Genomic DNA, 24,171 nt, shown 5'->3' on the forward strand with positions numbered 1-24,171 from the left:
CAAATATCGTACACTCTACTGACGTAACAGTGCCGATTAGTAATTCAGACCACTGTTTATTACATCTTGAGAATGCTGATAAACATTTTAAAATAATTTTGTCCAGAGACCATTCGATGTTAAGAGTTTTCAAATGAATGCTAAACATTTCCATTCACACAATATTAAGTAGTTAGATAATAACGAAAAAATACAATAAAAAAATAATAGTTTTGCGGGTTAAGTGGTAGAGCAGCCACAGGATGAATTTCTATCACGAGGACTTCACCAACTTATTTGACAAAAACTGTGTTGATCTTTTAGTTTCTAATACACATCGCTGTTCGTGTGATAAATTATACAATGCAGTGGCCATTAAGAAGCAGTATATTTGAGATTGGTAAAGTTACGTCAGTCAATATTGCGTATTGTAGCATCACATAGCACGAGTTGCATGAGAGCGAAGAACCGGGTAGGAATGCTACCGCTGTCGTCTGCTTCAGAAGGCAGGAAGGGTCACATGAACCAATCACGGTAGACCTCTCGTACGCCAGCGTAAGAGAGCCCATTTACGCGTGTGCTGTAGAAATGGAAGCTTTCCCTCCATAAAGGCAGCAAGGAATATAGGAGTCCTTTACGCCGAACGTGCTCGGCGTCCGGCCGGGAAAGGCATTGTAAAGAGATGCTAGAACGAGTGTTGAGAGTAGAGCGTTGCAAGCGGATCGCGAAAAATAGCCATTATAATGCCATGAAGGTCAAACATATATGAAATTAGTCACGTTTTACTTTATAATCACAGCATTTAAGCATTTTTGAAATTTTATATCTGGGAACGCCGGGCGTACGGGCGTACTATAACGCTATGCCACTGTTATTCACATAAATCAACGACTTCAAATATCCCCAAAGGACAAAATCTGGAGCAGTCAAATTGGGGGACGTGGCTGGCCATGCCAAATCACCAAAACGGGATATTAGTCTGCCCGGAAAAGTGTCACGCAAAATTGTCACAATTTTTCCACGTTCTTGTGGGGTATACTTATTCATTTTCGCACACAATAAATGTCGTGAGTATCTTCTATTTAACTGACAAAACACTACTGATATAAACAACAAGATGTCAAAATAAAGGTCAGTACAAATGGGATGACGACTTTTGCGCCACCCTTTATTAAGTGTGAATGTTAATGACAAAGATGGATGATGATCATGAATAATTATCATTGGATTAGCATGGTGTAACATCGAGATATTTCTTCAAACAATAAATGTTACACACAAGTTAATGGATATCTGTGGTGTGTTCTCCAATCATTTTAAGATTTCATGATTTTACCTCTTATTTATGCCCAAAAAATATCCAAGCGAGAATATTAGGATATGTTTTGGTAGTAAATTTTTAATAGTGGTGTCTTACTATCATTGAACGTAAAACAGTTGCCTCAAATATAATCAGATCATTCTATCTAATTTCAGAGTATTATTTTTCCATCCATCAAATGATATTGAAATCCTAAATCAGCGGCTGGATGTGATAGATTTTTGTTTAAAACCAGGAAATATAGATGTAGTGAAAAATATAGTTGACTGCCTAAGATACATACGAAGTATTAATGTAAGCAGTAATTAATTTGTTCAACTGTGAAAACATAGTTTGTGTGTGTGTATGATATTTGACATTTACAGCGTGTCCGGCTTAAAAGTACCATACATTCGTTTCGATCTTCAGCCGAGAGATCGGGAGAAGCGTGGCAGGCAGCGCTGACGGAGATGCCGACATTTGCAGCCTGTAATGCCCGCTTATTTTTATGGACATATGCAGACATTTATATAAATATTGCATATTTCTGTACAAATTGCCTACACATGTCTCGACACAAGTCTGTTGTCACGTAAGTGTCATACATAAAAATTCTTTGTTCTAACGTGAACCTTGCGGCTGGCATTCTGATCGTCTCACTGACACAACACACATACACACTGCAATAACACAAACAAGTAACGGCAAGTAACCAAGAATAACACTCTTGCGCACAGTACGAAATTAACACTCTCTTATTTTACATCTGCTCGCAACTATATTCACAACTCTGTCTTCATCTAGTCGCAAAGGAACGAAAAACTCGAGCTCGGAGATTTCGGATTGCAAGGAAGCTCACGAAAACCATTGAATTTTAACGGTTTCGTCTGCAGCGTAATCTTGATACAGTGTTGCACATTCGAAACCTCCAAACGATCCCCATCGACACAAAACTCTTTCAAGGATATAAACTTATTGGTTACGTTGATGTTGACATTACTGGTCAAAACTATGATTAAAATGTTTTATTATCTGTGGTTCTTAATATCGTTTCTAAAGCGTAACTATTTGAGTATATAAGAGAGAAACTTGGATGAAGTACAGAAGAACTTTTGCATGTTATAACACAGGTTTTGCAATATTTATATAAATGTCTGCATATGTCCATAAAAATAAGCGGGCATTACAGGCTGCAAATGTCGGCATCTCCACCAGCACCGCCCGCCATGCTTCTCCCGATCTCTCGGCTGAAGATCGAAACGAACGCACGGTACAATAAAAGAAAAAACATTACGTGTAATATTTAAGCAAGAGCACCTTAAGCCTTACGTAGTTTGAAAGGTAATCTCAAAATATTTTTTTTACCGTGCTTGCAAAAAGTCAGTACTCGTTGGATTGTGTGCACGTGCGTGCGCTAACTGAACCAAACTGAATTGAACAGTTTAGCATCAGTAGCCATGTGGACTCCGCAGCAGAAGGTGTGGTGTGTTCTTGCTCTCACAGATTTTTTCTTTGGGATTTTGTCAAGTCACAAGTGTACCAGACACGAGTTTGTGTCTACGATATTGCATTTGTGCTGCAATCCGAAATGTGACTCCAGTAATGCTGAACAACACGTTGGCGAAGCTTGAATACAGGTTGGCCATCTGTAGAGGAACTAATGGTGCTCATATTGAGGTATACTGGGTATGTAAAAGAACTTTTTGAGTTACTCTGTAGGTAAAAGAAAAAACTTAAACTTTAATAAACTTAAAACTTATAAAATTTTATTTTATTGTACTTTTAAGCCGGACACACTGTATTAAAGATATGAGCATAAATTAAACAACATTATACTGTTAAAACTAACTAGCCTGTGTCATTTAGTAAGTAAATAACCTAACAATTTATAAACTATGAGAGAATTTGTTGGATAAGTTATACCGTGTGGTCCATTTATAATGATAGTATGGAATATCGCATGCAGAATGCATCCAATCGAAAAATTGCACAGGAAAAAAGTTTGATACTATTGAGGGGGTAAGTCAATGCCGCAAGAATTTCGTCACTGCCACCCACCCCTTAGGGGGTGTGGGGGGTAAATGTGAAATTTCAAATGGAACACCCACATTCGTTTGACATATTTGGATTCCGTGTTGAAAAAGATGTATTTTTTGTTCGAAAAATTTTGTAAAAACATAGCAACCTTCGAACGTTTATAAACATTTGGTAGTTTAAGTTTAATTTTGTTCCTTTTATGTAATAACAGTTTTGGTTTCCGTTGAGAACATTGCAAAAACGAATTTTATTCAAAGAATGTGTGCAAAGAATTCGGAAAAAGAAAATTGTTTGCAATTTATGTTTTTGTGTAACAATAAATAATATTAATTTGTTCCAAATATTTGGTTTGAAGGAACAATTTCATATGAACAACAAAATTAAGCATGTTACTACAAATTAGTTATCATTTGAGGTATACAAATAAATGTTTAAAGGAACAAATGTTCAAAATGATGACCATTCTCTTCAATGCAAAACACGGTGTCTGAAGCTCAACACTGTTCGTCCCAAAATATCAGGAGTGATAGAGGCACAAGCACCAATAATTCGTTGCCGTATTTTATTTTGTCGTTGTTCCAACAGTTATCTTTTGCGGAATTCCTTGCACACATTTTTTGAATAAAATTCGTTTTTGCAATGCTCTCAACGGAAATCTAAACTATTATTACATAAAGGGAACAAAATGAATCTGAAACTACCAAATGTTTAAAAATGTTTGAAGGTTTCAATTTTTTTACAAAATTTTTCGAACAAAAAATATTTCTTTTTCAACACGGAATCCAAATATGTCAAACGAATGTGGGTGTTCCATTTGAAATTTCACATTTACCCCCACACCCCCTAAGGGGTGGGTGGCGGTGACGAATTTTTTGCGGCATTGACTTACCCCTTCAATAGTATCAAACTTTTTTCCTGTGCAATTTTTCGATTGGATGCATTCTGCATGTGATATTCCATACTATCATTATAAATTCACCACCTGGTATATAAGAATAGGTTTCTACAGAAGTCCAGTTCTGAGTTGTGAACGCCCAAAAAAAAATAAAAAGAAGTGTGCTCCCCTGTGCTTAGCACCACGCCATGAAGCCATATAGGGGATGTGGGGGTAATGCCCCACACTTTCTTGATCCGGTCGTGAGTGGGGGTGATGTGATCAGCATTACCCCCCAGGGTTTCCCCGCAGGTATCCATGTCATTCGATGCTGGGTTGGCGCCAGGACCGCTTCCAACGTTAGAAAAGTTCCCGGATTTAAACCGGCCGGGTATCAAACCCGGGACCTTTAGCATGGTAGTTGGACGCATTACCGACTGAGCCACCGTGGCCGCAATACCTGCTTTACTTTGTAATTAAATGATTCGATTTGATTTTTTTATTTAGCTTCTATGCCACTTTAGGCTAATTGTGACGACGAGGATGAGTGATGATATGATGAAACTGATAAATGGACACTCGCAAGGAACACTCATGCCTAAGCCAGGACTGAAAATTAGGACCCCTGGCATGATAGCATACGATGCTAACCACTCCACCACAGAGGTCGGTGTAATTAAATGAGTGAGAAACAATGTGTGCAAGGGTCCTGACTTCTTTATAACACAACATGATCTTGTAATGAGATGACAAAGTTATAACCACTGGATTTCGTTATCTAGAGAATGCAAGTTCAGTTCTCATACAAGTTTTTTTTTTTTTTCAGGAGGGGGATATCATAGAAATTTTAATATGAGAGAAACAAATGTTTGGCCAAAAAACAGACAGTAATTTTTCTGGAATCAAGTGCCATGTTCTCTGTTTATGACTGTTTTGAACGAGTGTAAGCACTCTTCATCAGTCAATTTAGAGCTCCAGTGGGTGACTGGATCCAGACTTTCTAAGGCAGCCCTGTTGCCTATGGAATTATGTGGCCTCCCCCATGGCGCAGTGGTAGCGTCATTGCCTTGTAATCAAGGGGTCCCGGGTTCGATACCCGGTGGAGGCACAAGTGGTTCGGATTCCACTTTAAACTGTAGGTCCAGTCCCGATTAGCCTTACTGTGCATAAAGTGGACTTAAAACAGCACCTATGGAATTATGCTCATATCCTGGCTTTGGAACTGCAAACAATATATTTTTTTGTTACACTTCAAGAAGACCAGGCTGAAACATAGATGTAACCTTTCAGTAACATCAAAAAAATAAGTAATAAAAGAAAAATAGTGATATATAAACATAAGAAAATGAAGGTATTTAGTACAGGAATACCGAATTAAAAGAAAATAATTTAGAACCACTGTTCACCAAGGATAAAAATGAAAATACTGGTTTAGGCTATAGTGCACAATCGACCCTTGTGTTTTACCATTTCAGCGTAAAAAAATATATGTTCACTCGTAGTACTTAATTCGAGCTTCAATTTGGCACTGTGCATTTTTCAATTAGATGATCCTGTTCTGTGAAATAATACAAACTTTCTTACATTACTTAGCTTCTTTCCTGTATTCACATTCATGTTGTGAATACACAATATCGCCAGGTCGAACTTTGGTTTTTAACGTGGATATAGATGCTAATTTCCACTAGGATTCAACTTTCTTTATTTCGTGTTTTCATCCGTATTTATGGTTTTCATTTTATTTTTGGATATTGAAGTTTCTATTTTTTAGTAGCTGTAAATTATTTTTGTTATTTTTAAATTGTTTTTCTTTAATTTGTTTGGGAAATATGTTTTTTTTGTTATTTTATTGTTCAAGGTTGTCTGATCATTGTGTGATAAGGGAGAGCCTGATTTCACGTGTCTTCCTTATTGCACAACATGAGGACAACCTTGCATTGTGACGTTTCTCAAGGAATAGCTACGTTGTTAGGTTAGGTTCATTAGGTTTGGTTCTCTTAGCATAAATACACTGTAAATGTATTATTTATGCTAGGATAAATAAACCCAACAACCCTTACATAACAAATTAGGCATTTAACTTAGATCTTCATGCAAATTAGACTAATTATGTTTCATTTTTTAATGGAAGTCCCTCAAACTTAAAACCATAATTTTCCCGCTTCCAATTGTTTCCTCACCATAAATCCTACTTTTCTGGAATCCTTGATTCATCCCCTTTCCAACAATCTATTATACATATTTGTATTAGGAAGGGTTGATTCGACATCCTTACCGTAAGTTACCCTGGTTTAAACCAACTCTCATAACTCCGAATTTACCTGGTTATTTTCTGTTTTTTATATGGACAGCCTCATACATATCATATCAATAGTATAAATTTATATTTAATTCCTTAATTCAACTTGTAAGCCCCGTACAATAATTATATTAGCTGATTTCATAACAATGAGAATTGTTCCATTCTTGTAGTGCATTCTATGGCAACATATCTTTTGCATCAAGTTCCTCTATTCCAATTTCAGAAAGTCATAACAAGAATTATAAATGTGAGTGCCTCGGTACGAGAGTGGAAAACCTTTTATAATGTAAGTATAATATTTAATTTCATTGCAATCTTTAATTCTCTAAAATATAGTGGATTGCAGTAGTAGAATTTTTTTTTTTTTTTTTTTTGAGATAATGGTAATTCAATTTAGAAATAATTATAAAGTAGGATTTAGAACATGATTTATTCCAATTATGGTGTGCCAAATGAGTGGACTTTCACCAATAGACTTCCTATGCACCAGAGCATGTAACTGTCCATTTGTCAAAAAGTAAAATTTGTTACAACTTTGGAATTAATAGAACATCTCCATATTTATTATCTTCGTTGTCTACGTACCTGTTGGTTAAGTACTATTTCTAAAAATGACACAAGTATTTTGGATTATTTGCTATTTGATTTTTTCACAAGCAACAACAAGATTTAACACAATAATTTTTCTTGTATGTACACATTGCTTGCATTGTAGAATTATTTATCTTGTAGTCTACGGTTATTACATGCATAAAAACACAGTTTTTCGTTGTGACGTTTCAGGAGAACACACGTTCCCTTCATCAGACATTTATTTTTAGTATAATTAAAGATACAGTAACAATGGTTAACATTTTTTTATACAAAAATAATCAGTTATACAATGGATGTTGTCAATGTTACAGTGTTGTAATATAGCAACTTAACTCTGAAAACAACCAGTATGTTTTATTTTTATTTCAGATAAAAAATTTTCATCACATTATTTTTTATTTAAAAATTATGAATCCCGAATATCATCATTGCTTTCACAGAGTTTCTTGATGTATTCCACTACATTAAATTTTAAAGATTTTGGCTTACTCCACTTGTGACAAAGAAAACTCCATAGTGGGTTTATGTTACCATTTTAATTATTTAATTTATTCCAGTGTTGTTCTCAAATGAACCAAGCTTTCCAGACATTCAAATATGTTTCCCGTCACTCTTTTTAATACCCTTCTCTTTTTATTCACATGCTTCTCTTCGATGATGTGAGCTGACAAACCTGTTCTTGGGTTTTAATTTGTAATGTCCAAATTGTGTTCGAGCCATTTTTTTTTCTGAAAAAAATAAAACAGACTGCTTGTTTTTACAGCTAAGTTGCTATATTACAACAATGTAACCTTGACAACATCCATTGCATAACTGTTTCTTTTTTGTTAAAAATTTTTAACCATTTTTATAACTGTATCTTTAATCAAACTAGAAATAAATGTCTGATGAAGGGAGCGTGTGTTCTCCTGAAACGTCACAACGAAAAACTGTTTTTTTATGCATGTAATAACTGTTAACTACAAGAGAAATAAGATTTAACACATTGACAACCACAATTACGAAAAAAAAATGCCCTGGGGCCACGATGTTTTATTACAATAATATAATAAAAATGTTGATAATTAAATGAAAAATTGTTATTTCTAATTATTTTATGTGCATGAGTCATATACAACTCACGCAGTGCTAGAATCAATTATTATACTGAACTCCACATCAGTTATATTTGACTCACAGCATGCTTATTGTTTTCTTCTGAGTATTGTTATTGATTTTTTATGAGCATTGTTATTATTTTGTTTAAGCATTGAGTCTTTTGTTATTTGTAACGTGACCTTGCCATATACTATTGTATTGGTATCATTCGAGAAGATTGCCAGCAAAGCCAAATGCACAATTTGAAAAACTTGAAAACAGTTTGTATTAATTGTAACAATAACAGCATCACTAAATGAGATTTTCGTTAACCATATGTAAAATTTTGTCCACGAGGCGACTCTACACAGAACATGTATGTTATAACATGGTAGCATGAGTTGCCTGTGCATCACGAGGCTCCCAAGGTAAAGAGACGTGTGAGTTAAATATGCTTCATGAGGCCCCGGGCGTAAAACTAGTGTGAGTTAATTGGCAGCTAACTTTTTAATAAATGCACGTATACAAGTTAATAAATTTATCCATGAGACATACTTATGGAGGTTCTATTAATTTCAGTAGCCATTGCCACGATCTCTTGAAACTTGTTGCTTCACAGCTAGGTTGACTTCCGGTTCTTCTCATTTCCCTCCATGTCACTAGGAGCGCTGGTGTAGCCAGTTTCTTTGCCATGTTTGCTGCACAAACTGGGTTTCAATTGTTGCAGTAGCAGGAGCCAAATCCCACATAACCAAAACTGGTTGGCTAAACGTTGGGCCAACCGTACTGACAATGGTTGGCCAAATGTAAGAACATGCCATAGGGTGACGGTAAATTTGGCAGTGGTACAAACGTTGGGCCAACATGTGGTTTTTACGTTGGGCCAACATGATATAGTCTGCACATAACATTGTTTAACCACCTTCGTAATACAGAAGGTTGTTCGCTTTATATCCGACCATGTTTGACAGGTACTCACATTAAGAGATACCGTGCTGCCACCACCGATCATGTTCTATTGGACCCCCAGCATTGTGGACTATCGCCCAGCATCGCAGTTTCCATTGCAAAAAGCTCCGGCGCAGGACAGGCATAGGAATTCTGTCCCACTCCTCCCTGCAAGCTTTCCATAGACCATCCAGGGTGTGTGGGCGTCGTTTCATCAGCCAAATGCGCAAAAATCCATTTGACTGGCATCTGGGCTTTACACAGGAATGTCTTCAAACGGAATGACACGAATTCCTAATTCCTCTGCCATTTCTTGATAAGAACGTAGTGATGTTCTGGCGGTATGACTCGAAGCCTTGTCCATATGGATCACCTGGTTCGCGTCCATTCCATACAATTGTGGGATGTCTCTCCGATAGATAGGTGTCAGAATGGAGTCTTGGAAGTATCTGGCATTCACCTTCACGTTTTTGTCCACCTTGCGTATCATCAACTTACCCTCTTATCTGAATCCCGTCACAACCATAAAGCCACGAGGGAAACTTTCCGTGCACTGACGAACAAAGTTGCTGCGCCTCGTGCCATCAATGTCACGGTATGTGATCACCCAAATGTGACCACCAGCAGTGAGTTGGACATATGATTCAGCCATTGTGACAACTTAATTCCATTTGGAACCCGCCAGGTACTTTTCATACAGTTTCACAATGCGTACGTATGAAAACTTAGCATGGAAAAGGCCCACTACGTAACCCTCCCAATACCGGTTGATTTTCGGCGCCATTTGATAACATTCACTACCAACACTCACGCACCTACAAGGTCAGACACAACACTGCTCCCGCCAGCAGACTCATAGTTCCAGCATGATACGCCAGGTGGCAGCACCTAATCGACAATGGTCGGATATAAAGCAAACAACCTCTGTAATACCTGTAAGAATGTTCTTGTTCTGCTACAGCTAAAGAGACAAATAGTAAGGAATACCCAACACATCTTTCATCCATGATGGCTGACAAAGGACTGCAAGTTAAGAATAGCTTCTACATTCATTAACAAAATAGTATATTTCCAGTATGTGCTGTGACTGAAATATTCGAAAAGAAACACTGTTTACCTGTCACTTATTTTACACTCTAGGATTTACAGCATACTCTTGAAAGTTGTCTTCACGAGAAAGTAGTTTTTGAAACTGATTTTGACTCACTTTTGCATGGTTGGGCAAATATTGGCAACCACCGTTGGCCCAACGTAAGACCAATTTGAATTTGCCAACCAGCGTAAACTCAGCCTTATCCACGTAAAAACTGCAGTTGGACCAACGGTGGTAGTTACTTGGGATGTGATGTGCCTGACCAATGTTAATGGTTAGCTCACGTAGGAAGCTCTTTGATTTTGGTGTCAGTTAGAATGTGTGATGTACGAGGGCATGCTGAAAAGTAATGCCTCCTATTTTTTTTTTGTGACGGTGTAAAGACGTTTTTGATTTTGAGCAACCATGCATTGTACTCTTCAGACTTTCTCCGTTCTCCATTCCAAGTTTCAAACTTCTATCACCAGGGGTTGCTGAACTAGAGCGAGGAAAATGGCAGCATGTAACCATACTATGTAGGTGCAACTGAAACTGCGTGTGGTGACCGAGTTTCTAACTGCAGAAAATGTGTCCCCCAATTGACATTCATCAGAGAATGAAGGCTTTCTATGGCAATGAATGTGTAACGTCAGTCACCGACTGTATGATGTTGGGCTGTTCATGGTCACAATGAAAACCCCTGCCGAGGAACTCTTAACTCTCAAGACGTTCTTTATCACACACGTTGAGAGTTCGGGGGACACATTTTCTGCAGTTAGAAACTCGGTCACCACACACAGTTTCAGGCGCACCGACATAGTATGGTTACATGCTGCCATTTTCCTCGCTCTACTTCAGCAACCCCTGGTGATAGAAGTTTGAAACTTGGAATGGAGAAAGTCTGAAGAGTACAAAGCATGGTTGCTCAAAATCCAAAATGTCTTTACACCGTCACAAGAAAGTAGGAGGCATTACTTTTCAGCCTGCCCTCGTATGTCTGACTGAAAGTTTTCTCACTGTGTCTTTGTTAAATTTGGGGTACTTGGCTACTCCATATTCAGGGGCGCCGACTTGTCAAAATTATTGGTGGGGGGGGGCTCTGATCACTGAAATAAATGAATGAATGACTCACTCCCTCCCTTTTTTAAAAATAAAAATTACGTCTTCGTATAGTAGTTTTTAAGCAGCTATTATATTATATTCCTCATGCAAATGAAATGTAACATGAGAGACGTTTAGAAAATGTTTCAAACTCTCTTTATGTCTTCTGTGTATGCTCATTTGTTTTTTTAGGTAACGATTAACATTTCTATTTAAAAGTAGGCTATGTATTTACATTAAGAGGCCAACATAACAGTTTTATGCTGGCCTCGGTTGCCAAACGTGTTGGGTGGTCGACTCAACTCGCTTTGATCCAGAGGTCTCGGGTTCGAGTCCCGGCGAGGGCATGGGTGTGTTTTAATGTCCTCAACAGACTTGTAAAGAAAGGACATGTGACAGGTGCAAATAACCTTAGTGTTGACGTACCCATAAAAATAACGAATATTTACAATATTTAACAGTTTTATTTAAATATTTACATAAATGCTAACACAAATCGCAGGAAAATTAGTTTTACTTTTTTGTTCTTGCTACAATATTTTACTTTTTAAATTTAATTTTGCAATAATAAATAAACACATAGCACGCCGTGCTTTAGCAATAATGCCTTTGATCATAGCCATTCCCGCTTTCGCAATACAGACTTTTCATAAGCTCTCCTTGCGTACTTTACTGCAAGCCAGTGTTAAATAAACTCAAAGACTTTAGAATTATTTTCCCCTTATTCTTTGGACTAGAGGAAGAGATTTCGAGGATAACTAAATATCGTACATATTAATATTGCCTGAAAGTCGTGTTTACGACCTCAAATTGTTCAGAATTCACTAAACAACATACTGGTATAATTGTCATATCACCTCGTTATTTTGAAACTGTTTTTAGTAAAAATATTAACAATACTCATAATTATATACTTAGTATGTACTAAGGAGTCATGTGTTTTGCTGTATCCGGTCATATCCCCCCTCCAAAGTTGATGGTTTAGCGGTCTCAGCCCCCCAAATTGATGGACTAGAACATTTCAAATATGTATTTAAAGTTAAGTTCATGTGGCACAATTTAGAGTAAACTTTACAAGAGAAGCAGAGGAATACATTAGATCCTCGTAAGCAAAATTATTTGAGGGGCTCTGCCCCCACATCATTAACATTGTGGAGGGGGGGCTCAAGTCCCCCCAAGCTCCATGGAGTCGGCGCCTATGTACATATTATACAACTACATCTTTCATTTCCCATCATGAACAAGATTTAGTTTTTCCTCATAGATGTTATCATATTTACATGCTTTTCTTAGTTTTATTGCACATTGCTGTTTCTATTGTTTATGTTGTGTCTGTTTTGTGTGGAGAGGATCAAAGAGAGTTGAAAGTGACTTGGCCCTTTCTTAAGTTCATTAGCAGGAGTAAACTTAATGCATTCTTGCTCTTTCAGACATTGCATCATGCTATTCTTATTGGAGAGTTGTGTCGCGCCCAACCTTGCGAAGTTGCTTTGTTCAAGCAGGTAAATTTTATGTTCAGTATTCTACTTTATTCAAGTTGTTAGTAGGGGTACAGTACCCCTTCCCCCTAAAGTGACCAGTCCACACTGTAACCCCCGAAAATTTGTCTTGACAAGTGAAAATAGTTTCAGTTCATAGAACTGGATTTTAGCAATATAAAACTTTTTTTTGCCATTATTACAACCTTTGTCCGTAAAGTTTCGAGACTGTGAAAATAACTACGAAAATATTGTACTCGGCAATTAGTTGTCCTGGGTACTTTCAAAGTAGTCGGCTCTGCCACCTGGTGGAATTTCATGGAAACACTTTCAAAATCACAGGAAGAGCTGCAATCAACCGTACCACCTGCCACAAAACTGATTTGTAATTCTACTTCCAATTATAGCCTGTCTCTTGAAACTTTCTGGACAAAGGTTGTATATCAAAGCATGCAAGCTACCCCTGTCTAAGAGATGAGTTGTCAGCAGGCATTAAGCATTTTTGTCAACATAGTAAAAAGTCAAATAAAGTGTGTCACATACTGGCATAATGCAGAAAATACACACATACTTATATGAAGGTGTTGGTGTGTGTTTTGTAGTTTCCACTACCCCCCTATCGAAGGGAGTGTTCGCCGTGGCCCACTCAATTAATAAACATTGAGAATGTTCATGTATTTTTGCACATTTCCCTACTGTCTTTTTTAGGAATGCGGACCAATAAAGTAGTAATATAAAATTTATCTGTAACCAATATTGTACCAATTCAATATAAAATAGAAAATATTGCATAAAGACTAAATAGTTCATCACTGTTTTAATTTATTTTCAATTTATTGATTGATTGATTTGATTTATTTTATGAGGGGCCTTTTTTTTTCAACCTCCGATGGACCATAAAAAAAAGACAAGTGTAAGTAACAAAATGAATTTATTACCAAAAGTTATGTACATACCTGGTTACTTTTCGACATAATTGCCGTGAAGATTCAGGCATTTGTCATAACATGGGACGAGCTTGCCTATCCCCTCTGCAAAGAACGTTGCCGCTGATGTGAGATGGGCCTGAACGTTTTGAAGCTCCTCATTGGTCTGGAAGCTTTGGCCTCCTAGCCAGTTCTTCAATGCAGCGAAGAGATGAAAATCACTTGGTGCTAAGTCAGGGCTGTATGCCAGGTGATCAAACACTTCCCATTTAAACTGCTCCAGAAGATGGGTTACAGCAGCACTGTGAGGGCAGGCGTTGTCATGAATGAGGACAAGTCTGACAATAAACAGCTTTACGATGACTGAGGAGAGCCATTCAAAACAAAAGAAGAGGAATGCTGTCTTCTGGAGTTGAAAGGTGATGAGATGAAGTAGATGAAGGGACAAGCACAAACACATGTGGACGGCACACAAGTCCCGGGTCTTGCCACGGGTCCAGACACCAGATCCTCGCTAGTCTGCAAAATGCAGTCCAGAGTATACTATGTGGAAGTGAGGTTGACAATTGGGTATACTCCATGGAAGGGTCACCCTAAAAGCCATGTTTATGATTTTCCCTTGATAAATATAATTATTTTTATGAATATAGATAAAATATCTCGTAAATAAACTTACCTTTGGATACACCAATGTTGGCTGATACCAGTAGTGTTGTTTATCCCATTTGTACAATGTTTTATTGAAACTAAAATTCATGATAATACAAAATAAGAAGCAAAAATTATTAATTTAGTAATTTGAGGATTTCAGTTTGGTAAATGAAACTAGTTGTATTTTGTTCATTACAAATATGGTGTAAAAATTGTTTATTTTGAACTTGTATATTCAGTGTAACTTCGAGTAAATTGATTGCCATCTTTACTGAAACATATATATTCTCACATTTGTAGATTGCCAACTGTTTGACAGATGAACTGTATGAGATTGCTCACTATTTATATCAGATAATAGATTTCGAAGAATCTGAGGTACACAATAGATTTGTTGTTAAATTAGGTGTCGATGAGGATCTAGACAAAAGTAAGTATGGAGATTAATATTATTGCAATTATTGATTATGGAAGAAATCTCATTCCTCAAGTAACAAAATATAGTAGTTGTAATACAAACATAGATAATAAGTAGTAATAGATTTGAATGCAGTGCTGCTTGTATTTTGTTGGCCCTAATCATATGAAACATAATTACATGAGTTCCTTGCAAACGGAAAACAGGAATAACCTTCACTGATAAACACATACATCAGTTTTCTCTCCTGCATTCATCCATATGTATTTTGCTACCACGGCTTGATTTAATCAATTTCTCAAGCATTGTGAGGTGTTTGGAGCATAGGGATAAATAATCGATACACCTTTGATAGTTGAGAATTATTGATAAGCATGAGCTTAATTAGAAAATGAGAATACAGTTTGTAGATTTGAATTTCAACAACAATCCCCCTTAATATATCTTGTTTACCTCATGGCAACACTAGAAGATCACTGGTGCATAGATACATTGAACTTAGGTTGCTTCCCAACAACCCTGACTGAGATATGTTACACTTAGGTCACTTCCAAACAACCCTGGCTGAGATATGCTGCACTTATATTGCCTAACAACAACCCTGGCTGAGATGTGCTGCACCTAGATTCCTTCCCAAAAACCCTAGCCGAGATGTGTTGCACCTAGGTTGCTTCCCAACAACCATCGCCAAGATGTGATGCACTAAGGTTGCTTCCCAACAACCCTGGCTAAGATGTGCTGCACTTACATTACTTCCCGACAACCCTGGCTTAGATATGCTGCACTCAGGTTGCTTCCCGACAACCCTGGATAAGATGTACTGCATTTGGGTTGTTTTCCGACAATCATGGCTGAGATATTCTGCACTCATGTTCCTTCCCAAAAAACCCTGGCTGAGATATGCTGCACTTAGGATGCTTCCCGACAACCCTGACTTACATATGCTGCACTCAGGTTGCTTTCCACCATCCCTGGCTGAGATATGCTGCACTTAGGTTGCTTCCCAACAACCCAGCTGAGATATGCTGCACTTAGGTAGCTTCCTGACAACCCTGGCTGAGATGTGCTTCACTTAGGTAGCTTCCCGACAACCCTGGCTGAGATATGCCACACTTAGGTCACTTCCCAACAACATTGGCTGACATAGACTGCACTTAGGTAGCTTCCCGAAAAACATGGCTGAGATGTGCTGCACTTAAGTAGTTTCCTGACAACTCTGGCTGAAATGTGCTGCACTTAGGTTGCTTCCTGACAATCCTGGCTGAGATATTCTGCAATTAGGTTGCTTCCCGACAACTCTTGCTTACATATGCTGCATTTAGGTTGCTTCCCAACTACCCTGGCTGAGATATGCCACACACAGGTCACTTTTCAATAACCCTGGCTGAGATATGCTGCACTTAAGTTGACTCCCAACAACCCTGGCCAAGATGTGCTGCAGTTAGGTTGCCTCCCAACAACCCTGATCGAGATGTGGTGCACTTAGGTTGCCTCCCAACAACCCTGACTGAGATGTGCTGCACATAAGTTGCCTCCCAACAACCCTGGCCGAGACATCATACACTGAGGTTACCTCGCAACAACCATGGCCAAGATGTGCTGAAGTAAGGTTGCTTTCTGACAACCCTGGTTGAGATGTGATACCCTTAGGTTACTTCTGACAACCTCGGCTGAGATGTGCTGCACTTAGATTGAATCCCAACAACCATGATCAAGATGTGCTGCACTTAGGTTGCCTCCCAACAACCATGATCAAGATGTGGTGCACTTAGGTTGCCTCCCAACAACCTTTACTGAGATGTGCTGCACTTAGGTTGCCTCCCAACATCCCTGGCCAAGATGTGCTACACTTATGTTGCCTCCCAACAACCTTGGCCAAGATTTTCTGCACTTAGGTTGCCTCTCAACAACCCTCTCCAAGATGTGCTGCAGTTAGGTTGCCTCCCAACAACCTTGGCCAAGATGTGCTACACTTAGGTTGAATCCCAACAACCCTGGCCAAGATGTCCTGCACTTAGGTTGTCTCCCAGCAACCTTGGCCAAGATGTGTTGCACTTAGATTGCCACCCAACAATCCAACCCAAGATGTGCTGCACTTAGGTTGCCTCCCAACAACCCTGGTCAAGATATGCTGCACTTAGTTTGCCTCCCAACAACCTTGGCCAAGATGTGTTGCACTTAGGTTGCCTCCCAACAATCCAACCCAAGATGTGGTGTACTTAGGTTGCCTCCCAACAACACTGGTCAAGATATGCTGAACTTAGTTTGCCTCCCAACAACCTTGGCCAAGTTATGCTGCACTTAGGTTGCCTCACAACAACCCTGGCAGAGATGTGCTGCACTTAGGTTGCCTACAAACAACCATGATCAAGATGTGGTGCACTTAGGTTGCCTACCAACAACCCTGGCAGAGACATGCTGCACTTAGGTTGCCTACAAACAACCATGATCAAGATGTGGTGCACTTAGGTTGCCTACCAACAACCCTGACTGAGACATGCTGCACTTAGGTTGCCTCCTAACAACCCTCTCCAAGATGTGCTGCAGTTAGGTTGCCTCCCAACAACCTTGGCCAAGATGTGCTGCACTTAGGTTGCCTCCCAACAACCTTGGCCAAGATGTGCTGCACTTAGGTTGCCTCCCAATAACCCTGGCTGAGATGTCCTGCACTTGGGTTGTCTCCCAGCAACCTTGGCCAAGATATGCTGCACTTAGGTTGACTCCCAACAATCCCACCCAAGATGTGGTGCACTTAGGTTGCCTCCCAACAACCCTGGTCAAGATGTGCTGCACTTAGTTTTCTTCCCAACAACCCTGGCCAAGTTATGCTGCACTTAGGTTGCCTCACAACAACCCTGGCAGAGATGTGCTGCACTTAGGTTGCCTACAAACAACCATGATCAAGATGTGCTGCACCTAGGTTGCTTCCCAACAACCCTGGCTGAGATGTGATGCACTTAGGTTGCCTCCCAACAACCCTGGCTGAGATGTGGTGCACTTAGGTTGCCTCCCAACAACCCTGGCTGAGATTTGCTGCACTTTGGTTGCCTTCCAACAACCCTGGCCGAGACATCATGCAGTAGGGTTGCCTCCCAACAAGCCTGTCTGAGATGTGCTGCACTTAGATTGCCTCCCAACAACCCTGGCCAAGATGTCCTGCACTTAGATTGCCTCCCAACAACTCTGGCCAAGATGTCCTGCACTTAGGTTGTCTCCCAGCAACCTTTGCTAGGATGTGCTGCACTTAAGTTGCTTCCCAACAACCCTGACCAAGATGTGCTGCACCTAGGTTGCTTCCCAACAACCCTGGCTGAGATGAGCTCCACTTAGGTTGTCTCTCAACAACCCTGGTCAAGATATATGCTGCACTTAGTTTGCTTCCCAACAACCCTGGCAAAGATGTGCTGCACTTAGGTTCCTTCCCAACAACCCTGGCAGAGATGTGGTGCACTTACGTTGTCTCCCATCAACCTTGGCCAGGATGTGTGCACTTAGGTTGCCTCCCAACAAGCCTGTCTGAGATGTGCTGCACTTAGGTTGCTTCCCAAGAACTCTGGATAAGTGACTTGAATGTTTACAATGTAATATGATTTTGATGTGACAATTATCATGTACACATATATGTAAAGTATCCATCCTGGCAGTTTCAGCCCACAATCATCTATTTCATGTTCAGATACCACTGTATTGGTAAGATAGACAAAACTACATTTTAACATAGAGATAATGACTATGTTCACTTATGTTTCAATTTCGCTGCAACTTTCACTTCATGATCCATATTCGACAGACCATTGTCGCAGACAAATTACGGTTATACATGCACTACTGGGCTTTGCGCGCATACCGCTCGTTTTGTCTGTTCGAGCGTTATTCACTCAAACAAAGAAAGTGTCAATTCCGTACGCTATCTAACGTCGTCTGTGTGAACTGTTTGCCGATCAAAGGAAAAAGAGTTCATTGCAGGACTCTATTGGATGCATTGCACTTAGATTGCTTTCTGGCAACCTGGAAAGTCATTCTTTTTTCTGTCCTTTCTTACAACTCTTGGCCACTATAACGTGGCACATATTCCAAAATTCACTAATAAAGTGGCTCCATTGCCCCAAGAGCCATGTTTGGAACTCGCATCTTTTAGGAGACAGCGATTGAACTAATGAATGTCTACTCTATGTGTCTGAAAAAACTATTTGTGGAGTCTCTGCATGCTAGTCAGATTCCCACAGAACCATGAATGTTCTTACTAAAAATCCTTAGAAAAATATTTAAATTTGAATGGGATGAAGAGACAGGTGAGTGGAAAGGGATACATAATTTAGAATCACATAATATGTATTAATGTCCAGATATTATTAGAATAATTAAATGAAGAAGACTTAGGTGGGCAGGCCATGTGACACTAATGGGAGAGGAAAGAAGAGTTTACAGGATTCTTGTTGGGAAACCTGATGGTAAGAGACCTGTAGGAAGGCCAAGAAGATCGTTGAGATAGACCTAAAGGAAATCGGAAAGAATGAAGAGAATATTGAATTGATCTTGCCCAGGATAGGGACAGATGGAAGGCTTGTGTTGCTGCAGCCATAAACCTTCAGGTTTAAGAATGCTAGAGAGTGAGAGTGACTAAAAAGTTTTAAAAACTTTCAGTGCAATAGACATTAAGAATATTAATGCAGAAAAACAGCATAGTTTAGAGATATATATAAATATATGTGGATCAGCATTGAAGAAGCCGTAAAAAACATGCTTAACACTTGTTTCATTTGCAGAGAAACAAAAACATGGAAGTCTACCAAATTTGTTGTCTGTGCTTGCTCATCAAGAACTGCAAGAGTTGCCACCTGAAGTGAAAGAGTGCTCAGTCGTGTACATACCAGAAATAGGATATTTATTGGCAGTTCCAGCCAGACGGGAAACAGTTGGGAATGAAAAAGATGTTAACATAGCTGGATTGCAGTTTATGGTAAGTATTATTATTAATCACCCTTTTAAAATCATAGTTGTCATTTGGCTGCATTGTACAATATTAGCATACAAAAATACACCCTGTTTTTCAGCCATGCTGAAACAAATCTGAATACAATATGCTGTGTTGTGCTAGTCCCACTCTTACACTAAAAAGAACAAACCCCACTTATTGTTGTTCATAAGAGGGAAATGGATTTAATTAATTGATTGTACGAGGAGAGAGTGAAAAGTTTTGAGCCTCACAGGAAAGGGGTGTTTGAGCTACAGTTTCTCATTATGATATCTCTACATAATCACATAATCTCTATAATCACTCCCAGATCAATGCACTTATGCATTCTGTACTGCGATTTGTTTACAGTCATCTGGTAGAATGATTTGTGCTGAGTCTCGCACCACTGAATGACCGCCTTCATCCGTACGGAAGTGACGTTCTCGAAGTGAATTCTGAAGGAGGAATAAGGTGGATGGGGATGGGGAAGTGCGGTGAAGCCACACTCGACCAAAGCAGCCTGCGCAGTGAGGCCTTGCCGACAGAGGTACCGAATCACGACCCGGTCAGCCACTCTCTTCTCTGACACTTCATTCATTTTTAACCTGACAAAAAAATAGAAGAAAACATGTGAATTTCATAAAACTTTGCACAGAGTGTCCTAAAACTCAAACCTTCCATCCTCCAAAATTTTAACTACCTAGCATCAGTCCTTCCATGTGAGGCTCAAAACTTTTCATTCTCCCCTCTTAACATTAACAGTGTCCCTGAATCTATTATAGGTACCGTACTTCTTCATCCAATTTTATATCTAAGCTGTATTTCCACACTAAATATGTTGCTCTAAGAGGGTTAGGTACATACCTTAATCATAATAAGCTTCAATATACCATTTAGAATATCCACATTAGTTGTAACAAAATAATGGTGGTATACTGAGCTCATTCCAATTACGATAAAGTAGATTTTTTATTGTAAAATGTTTTGTGTGTCTGCAACAATGCTCGAAGTGAGGGGGATGATATTTTCGCAAAGCATCCCCCCAGCTAGCAATTTCCACTTCAAGCACTGCTCTGCAATGTCTGAAAGAAAGAAAATATTTAAATATTATTGTAAAAACAATTGTTTGGTGATTACTTTTACTAAGCATCAAAATATGAGAACATATTGTTGATTAGTAGTATTCGTTAAATTATATTTTCTCTGTTTTACAGTTCAAAGCAAACAACCAATTATATTACAAGAGTGCTCGTTGTAAAGGTAAGTCTCTTTTCTTCTACACATTTTATTTTTAACTTTTTATAATAATAATAATAATGTCCTCCTCCATGTCTCTGCAATCTAAGACAGTGTGCTTTGGACTCTGACTGCGGGACAGCTTGGGTTCGAGTCTGCCTGGGTTCAGTCTCTGGGTTCTCGGCGGCTGTGTATAGGACTGGTGGCAACCCACCATCGTGAGGAAATTGGGGAGCCATGAGTGAATAGTGTAACCTGGTCTCGGAAATCTCCACGTCACCCCATTACTGGTTGAAGGTCTCCACACCTGTAGGTAGTATTGTGGGAGGGAGACTGGCAGTCGGGAGATCGGCCTAGGCCCTTCAAGGCTGTCGAGCCACAGGTTATTATTAATAATAATAATAATAAAGTAGTGTTATAACTAGGGAACGGATGTTTTGGTGCTAAAAAATAAGGATTTAGGGTGTAAAAACTTTATCATATTTTGAAGTAATGCACCACCATATGCTTTTCAATTTTCTCCATGGTGAAGTTCTTCCAGTCTTCTGTGAGTAGGCACTTGTACAGTCACGGACACTTCTGGGTTGTGACAATCCCATTAACTTTCAATGTGATCATTACAGCCCAGAAGTGTTCATGGAGAACCTTCCTCTACGCCACAGTTATTTGTGCAAACTTCATACGTGCAACTGCTGCTGATTCCAAAGGCAGGTTTCCTTCTCCCCGAGGTGTAGTGGTAACATCGTCGACTTGTAAAGAAGAGGTCGTAGGTTCGATATCCATTGGAGGCACATGGTGGTTCGAATCCCACTTTAAATTGTAGGTCAAGTCCCAATTAGTGTATCTGTGCTTAATGTATGCACAAAAATCTGAACCTCAAAACTCAAATGCAGGCAGGTTCGCAGTGGTCTTCTCTCATTGATGAAGAGCCTCTATACTATGGCAGTTGTAGTTTCCGGCACAAACCCTCCCTTTCACCTAACTGTTGTGTCAATGCGGAAAATAGGTGATGTGATTGGACACTTGCAGGGTTGTCTTTCCTACGTGCAGCAGGCACTCGAAACAACCAATTCCATATTCTTCGAATCTTCCCTCGCTCTTACACTGTTGCAGGCTGGAAATAATGCCGGCTGTAACTGAATGCTTTTATAGCTAGGATTCTGTCCCAAAACATCGCATTTTTGTTTGATTTGCTACACCTACGATCCTTTAATTGCCTGGGAAGTACAGTGTAACAATGGAGAACGCCTCATCCAGTCAGTTTGCTCCAAATTTTTCCAATTTCCTGATGCAAGCTGGGATATGGGGAAAATTTGCACAGACGTTGACACCCCTTGCTGTTGCTTCTTTCGCCACTCAGATTCGTTCAAGGTCTCAAGATTCAAGGGCCTCAAACCTTTGTGGTGGAAATTAAATATTGTTCTTAATAAAAGTTACTTGTGAAGTTAAGCAAATTGTTTAGGTGTTTTTTTTTTAATTCAAAATAGGGCTTTTAGGCATTTATAGGACTTTACAGTTCATTTAGGCATTTATATTTCAATTAGGCATTTTTAGGTCCTATAGAATTTCAGCAAAGGTATGCTGTGTACATGAAACAGAAAGCTCTCTAAATACCATACATCTAGGATGTAGCAGAAAAAATAGGTATGGACCTAGAAATCCATTTTCTAGTTATAACTGAGAAAAGAAAAATTTACTGATATGGTCTGTCATATCTCTGCGAATTTATAGTCATAAAAATCATTATCTATTGAAAGGAAGCTACCTACAGGGGGATAGAGGGGGGCAGCAGTGCTCAAACTGGTGGGGGCGTGAGGTGATGCTTCCTCAATAAAAGTCTCATGAAGCATCACACATCGGAGACACCTAATCTGCTGTCTTATGTGGCACCTCTGGTTCGTGTTTCCACGCTACAATTTCACTATTCGAATTATGTGAAATCTTTCCCAGATATCTCAGTGGGTCAAGTGCCTGCAGAGATCCTTGAATGGATGGTTTTGTTAATTCAGTTCTAGATTATTCTGTGCATCTCAGTACTCGCTTTCAAGGTTCTAGATATGTTGTCAATATTTTTAATTTAATCTTATGATAACATTTACACGTAATTTATTGTATTTGCATTCTGAGAAAATCCAAATTTGCACACGAAAAGAGCTATAGAACTAGTAACACTGAAAACTTGACCAAACTTCTTTTGCCAGGCTCAAACATAATGTTAGTTTCTTGTGAATACTTTAATACATGTTCGGTGATTTTATTCAGTTGCAGAATGGTGTCTCCTTTAATCCACAAAGCTACATACTTTTCAAAGTGTAAGTCTTCGATGACTGCACTATTAATGGACACAATGTTATTTTTATACGAAGAAATTATATACCATATGCTTTGAATTTCATTTTCTTTGAGGGGATTAAAAATAATTTTATTTGCCAGGGATAAAATGTTTTGTGTGGGGGATGAATCCCAGGCATCCGCCCGTTAATTCGCACACTGAGTACATCCCTAGTGTACAATATTAAACCTATTCATTTCAAATGTTCAGTACCGCACACTGCAAAATTACAAGGCAACCAAAAAAGTTCTTGCCGTTCTAGAGCAGTGATAAACAAAGAGCAATACAGTGGACGGTACGTACCTTTAGGTTTCGAAGTAATCTCCATCAGCATACAACATCTTTTGCCAACGTTCCTGCAGCTGCACAATACCCTGGTCATAAAACTCTGCAGGCTTGGATGCAAAGAAGTCCGTGAGTGCGTTCCGCAGGTCTCCCTCATTTGTGAAGGATCTCCCACGGAGGTGGTTGTCGAGGGAATGAAACAGGTGGTAATCTGTTGGTGCAAGGTCCGGTGAATATGGTGGATGGCACAGTGTCTCCCAGTCAAGTTGCTGAAGGGTCTCCCGGGTCTTCTTTGCCACATGTGGCTTGGCATTGTCGTGCAGGAACAGCACACCCTTGCGATTCACCAATGCCGACTCCTTCTGCCACAATGCACGGTGCACCCTTTGCAACTGCTGAGAGTAGAGATCAGCAGTGATGGTCTGACGAGGTGGAAGAAGCTCGTAATGCACCACTTGCCGACAATTCCACCATACAGAGAACATAACCTTTCGTGGGTGCAGAGGTGGTCTTGAGGAGTGACGAACAGGGTCACGTGGCGACAACCAATGTCTGGTATGCTTGGGAGTGTCATAGAGGACCCACTTTTCGTCACCAGTGAGCA

The 24,171-nt window shown here is 39.3% G+C and overlaps 1 protein-coding gene across 1 annotated transcript in view; it reads left to right on the top strand.

Moving 5' to 3' along the window:
* LOC145982069 (mutS protein homolog 5-like) overlaps positions 1–24,171 on the top strand; it is a 120,467-nt gene that overhangs the window by 48,148 nt on the left and 48,148 nt on the right. Inside the window, exons 9-14 of the mRNA XM_083115662.1 lie at positions 1,456–1,594; positions 6,716–6,778; positions 12,715–12,786; positions 14,640–14,769; positions 19,524–19,717; positions 20,929–20,974. Of these exons, the coding sequence (XP_082971788.1) occupies positions 1,456–1,594; positions 6,716–6,778; positions 12,715–12,786; positions 14,640–14,769; positions 19,524–19,717; positions 20,929–20,974 (644 nt within the window). The remainder of the gene's footprint in view (positions 1–1,455; positions 1,595–6,715; positions 6,779–12,714; positions 12,787–14,639; positions 14,770–19,523; positions 19,718–20,928; positions 20,975–24,171) is intronic.

Source organism: Lepisma saccharinum, chromosome 30 (assembly GCF_977018435.1).
Source record: "Lepisma saccharinum chromosome 30, izLepSacc3.1, whole genome shotgun sequence".
In the NCBI taxonomy this organism is placed as follows: Eukaryota; Metazoa; Arthropoda; class Insecta; order Zygentoma; family Lepismatidae; genus Lepisma; species Lepisma saccharinum.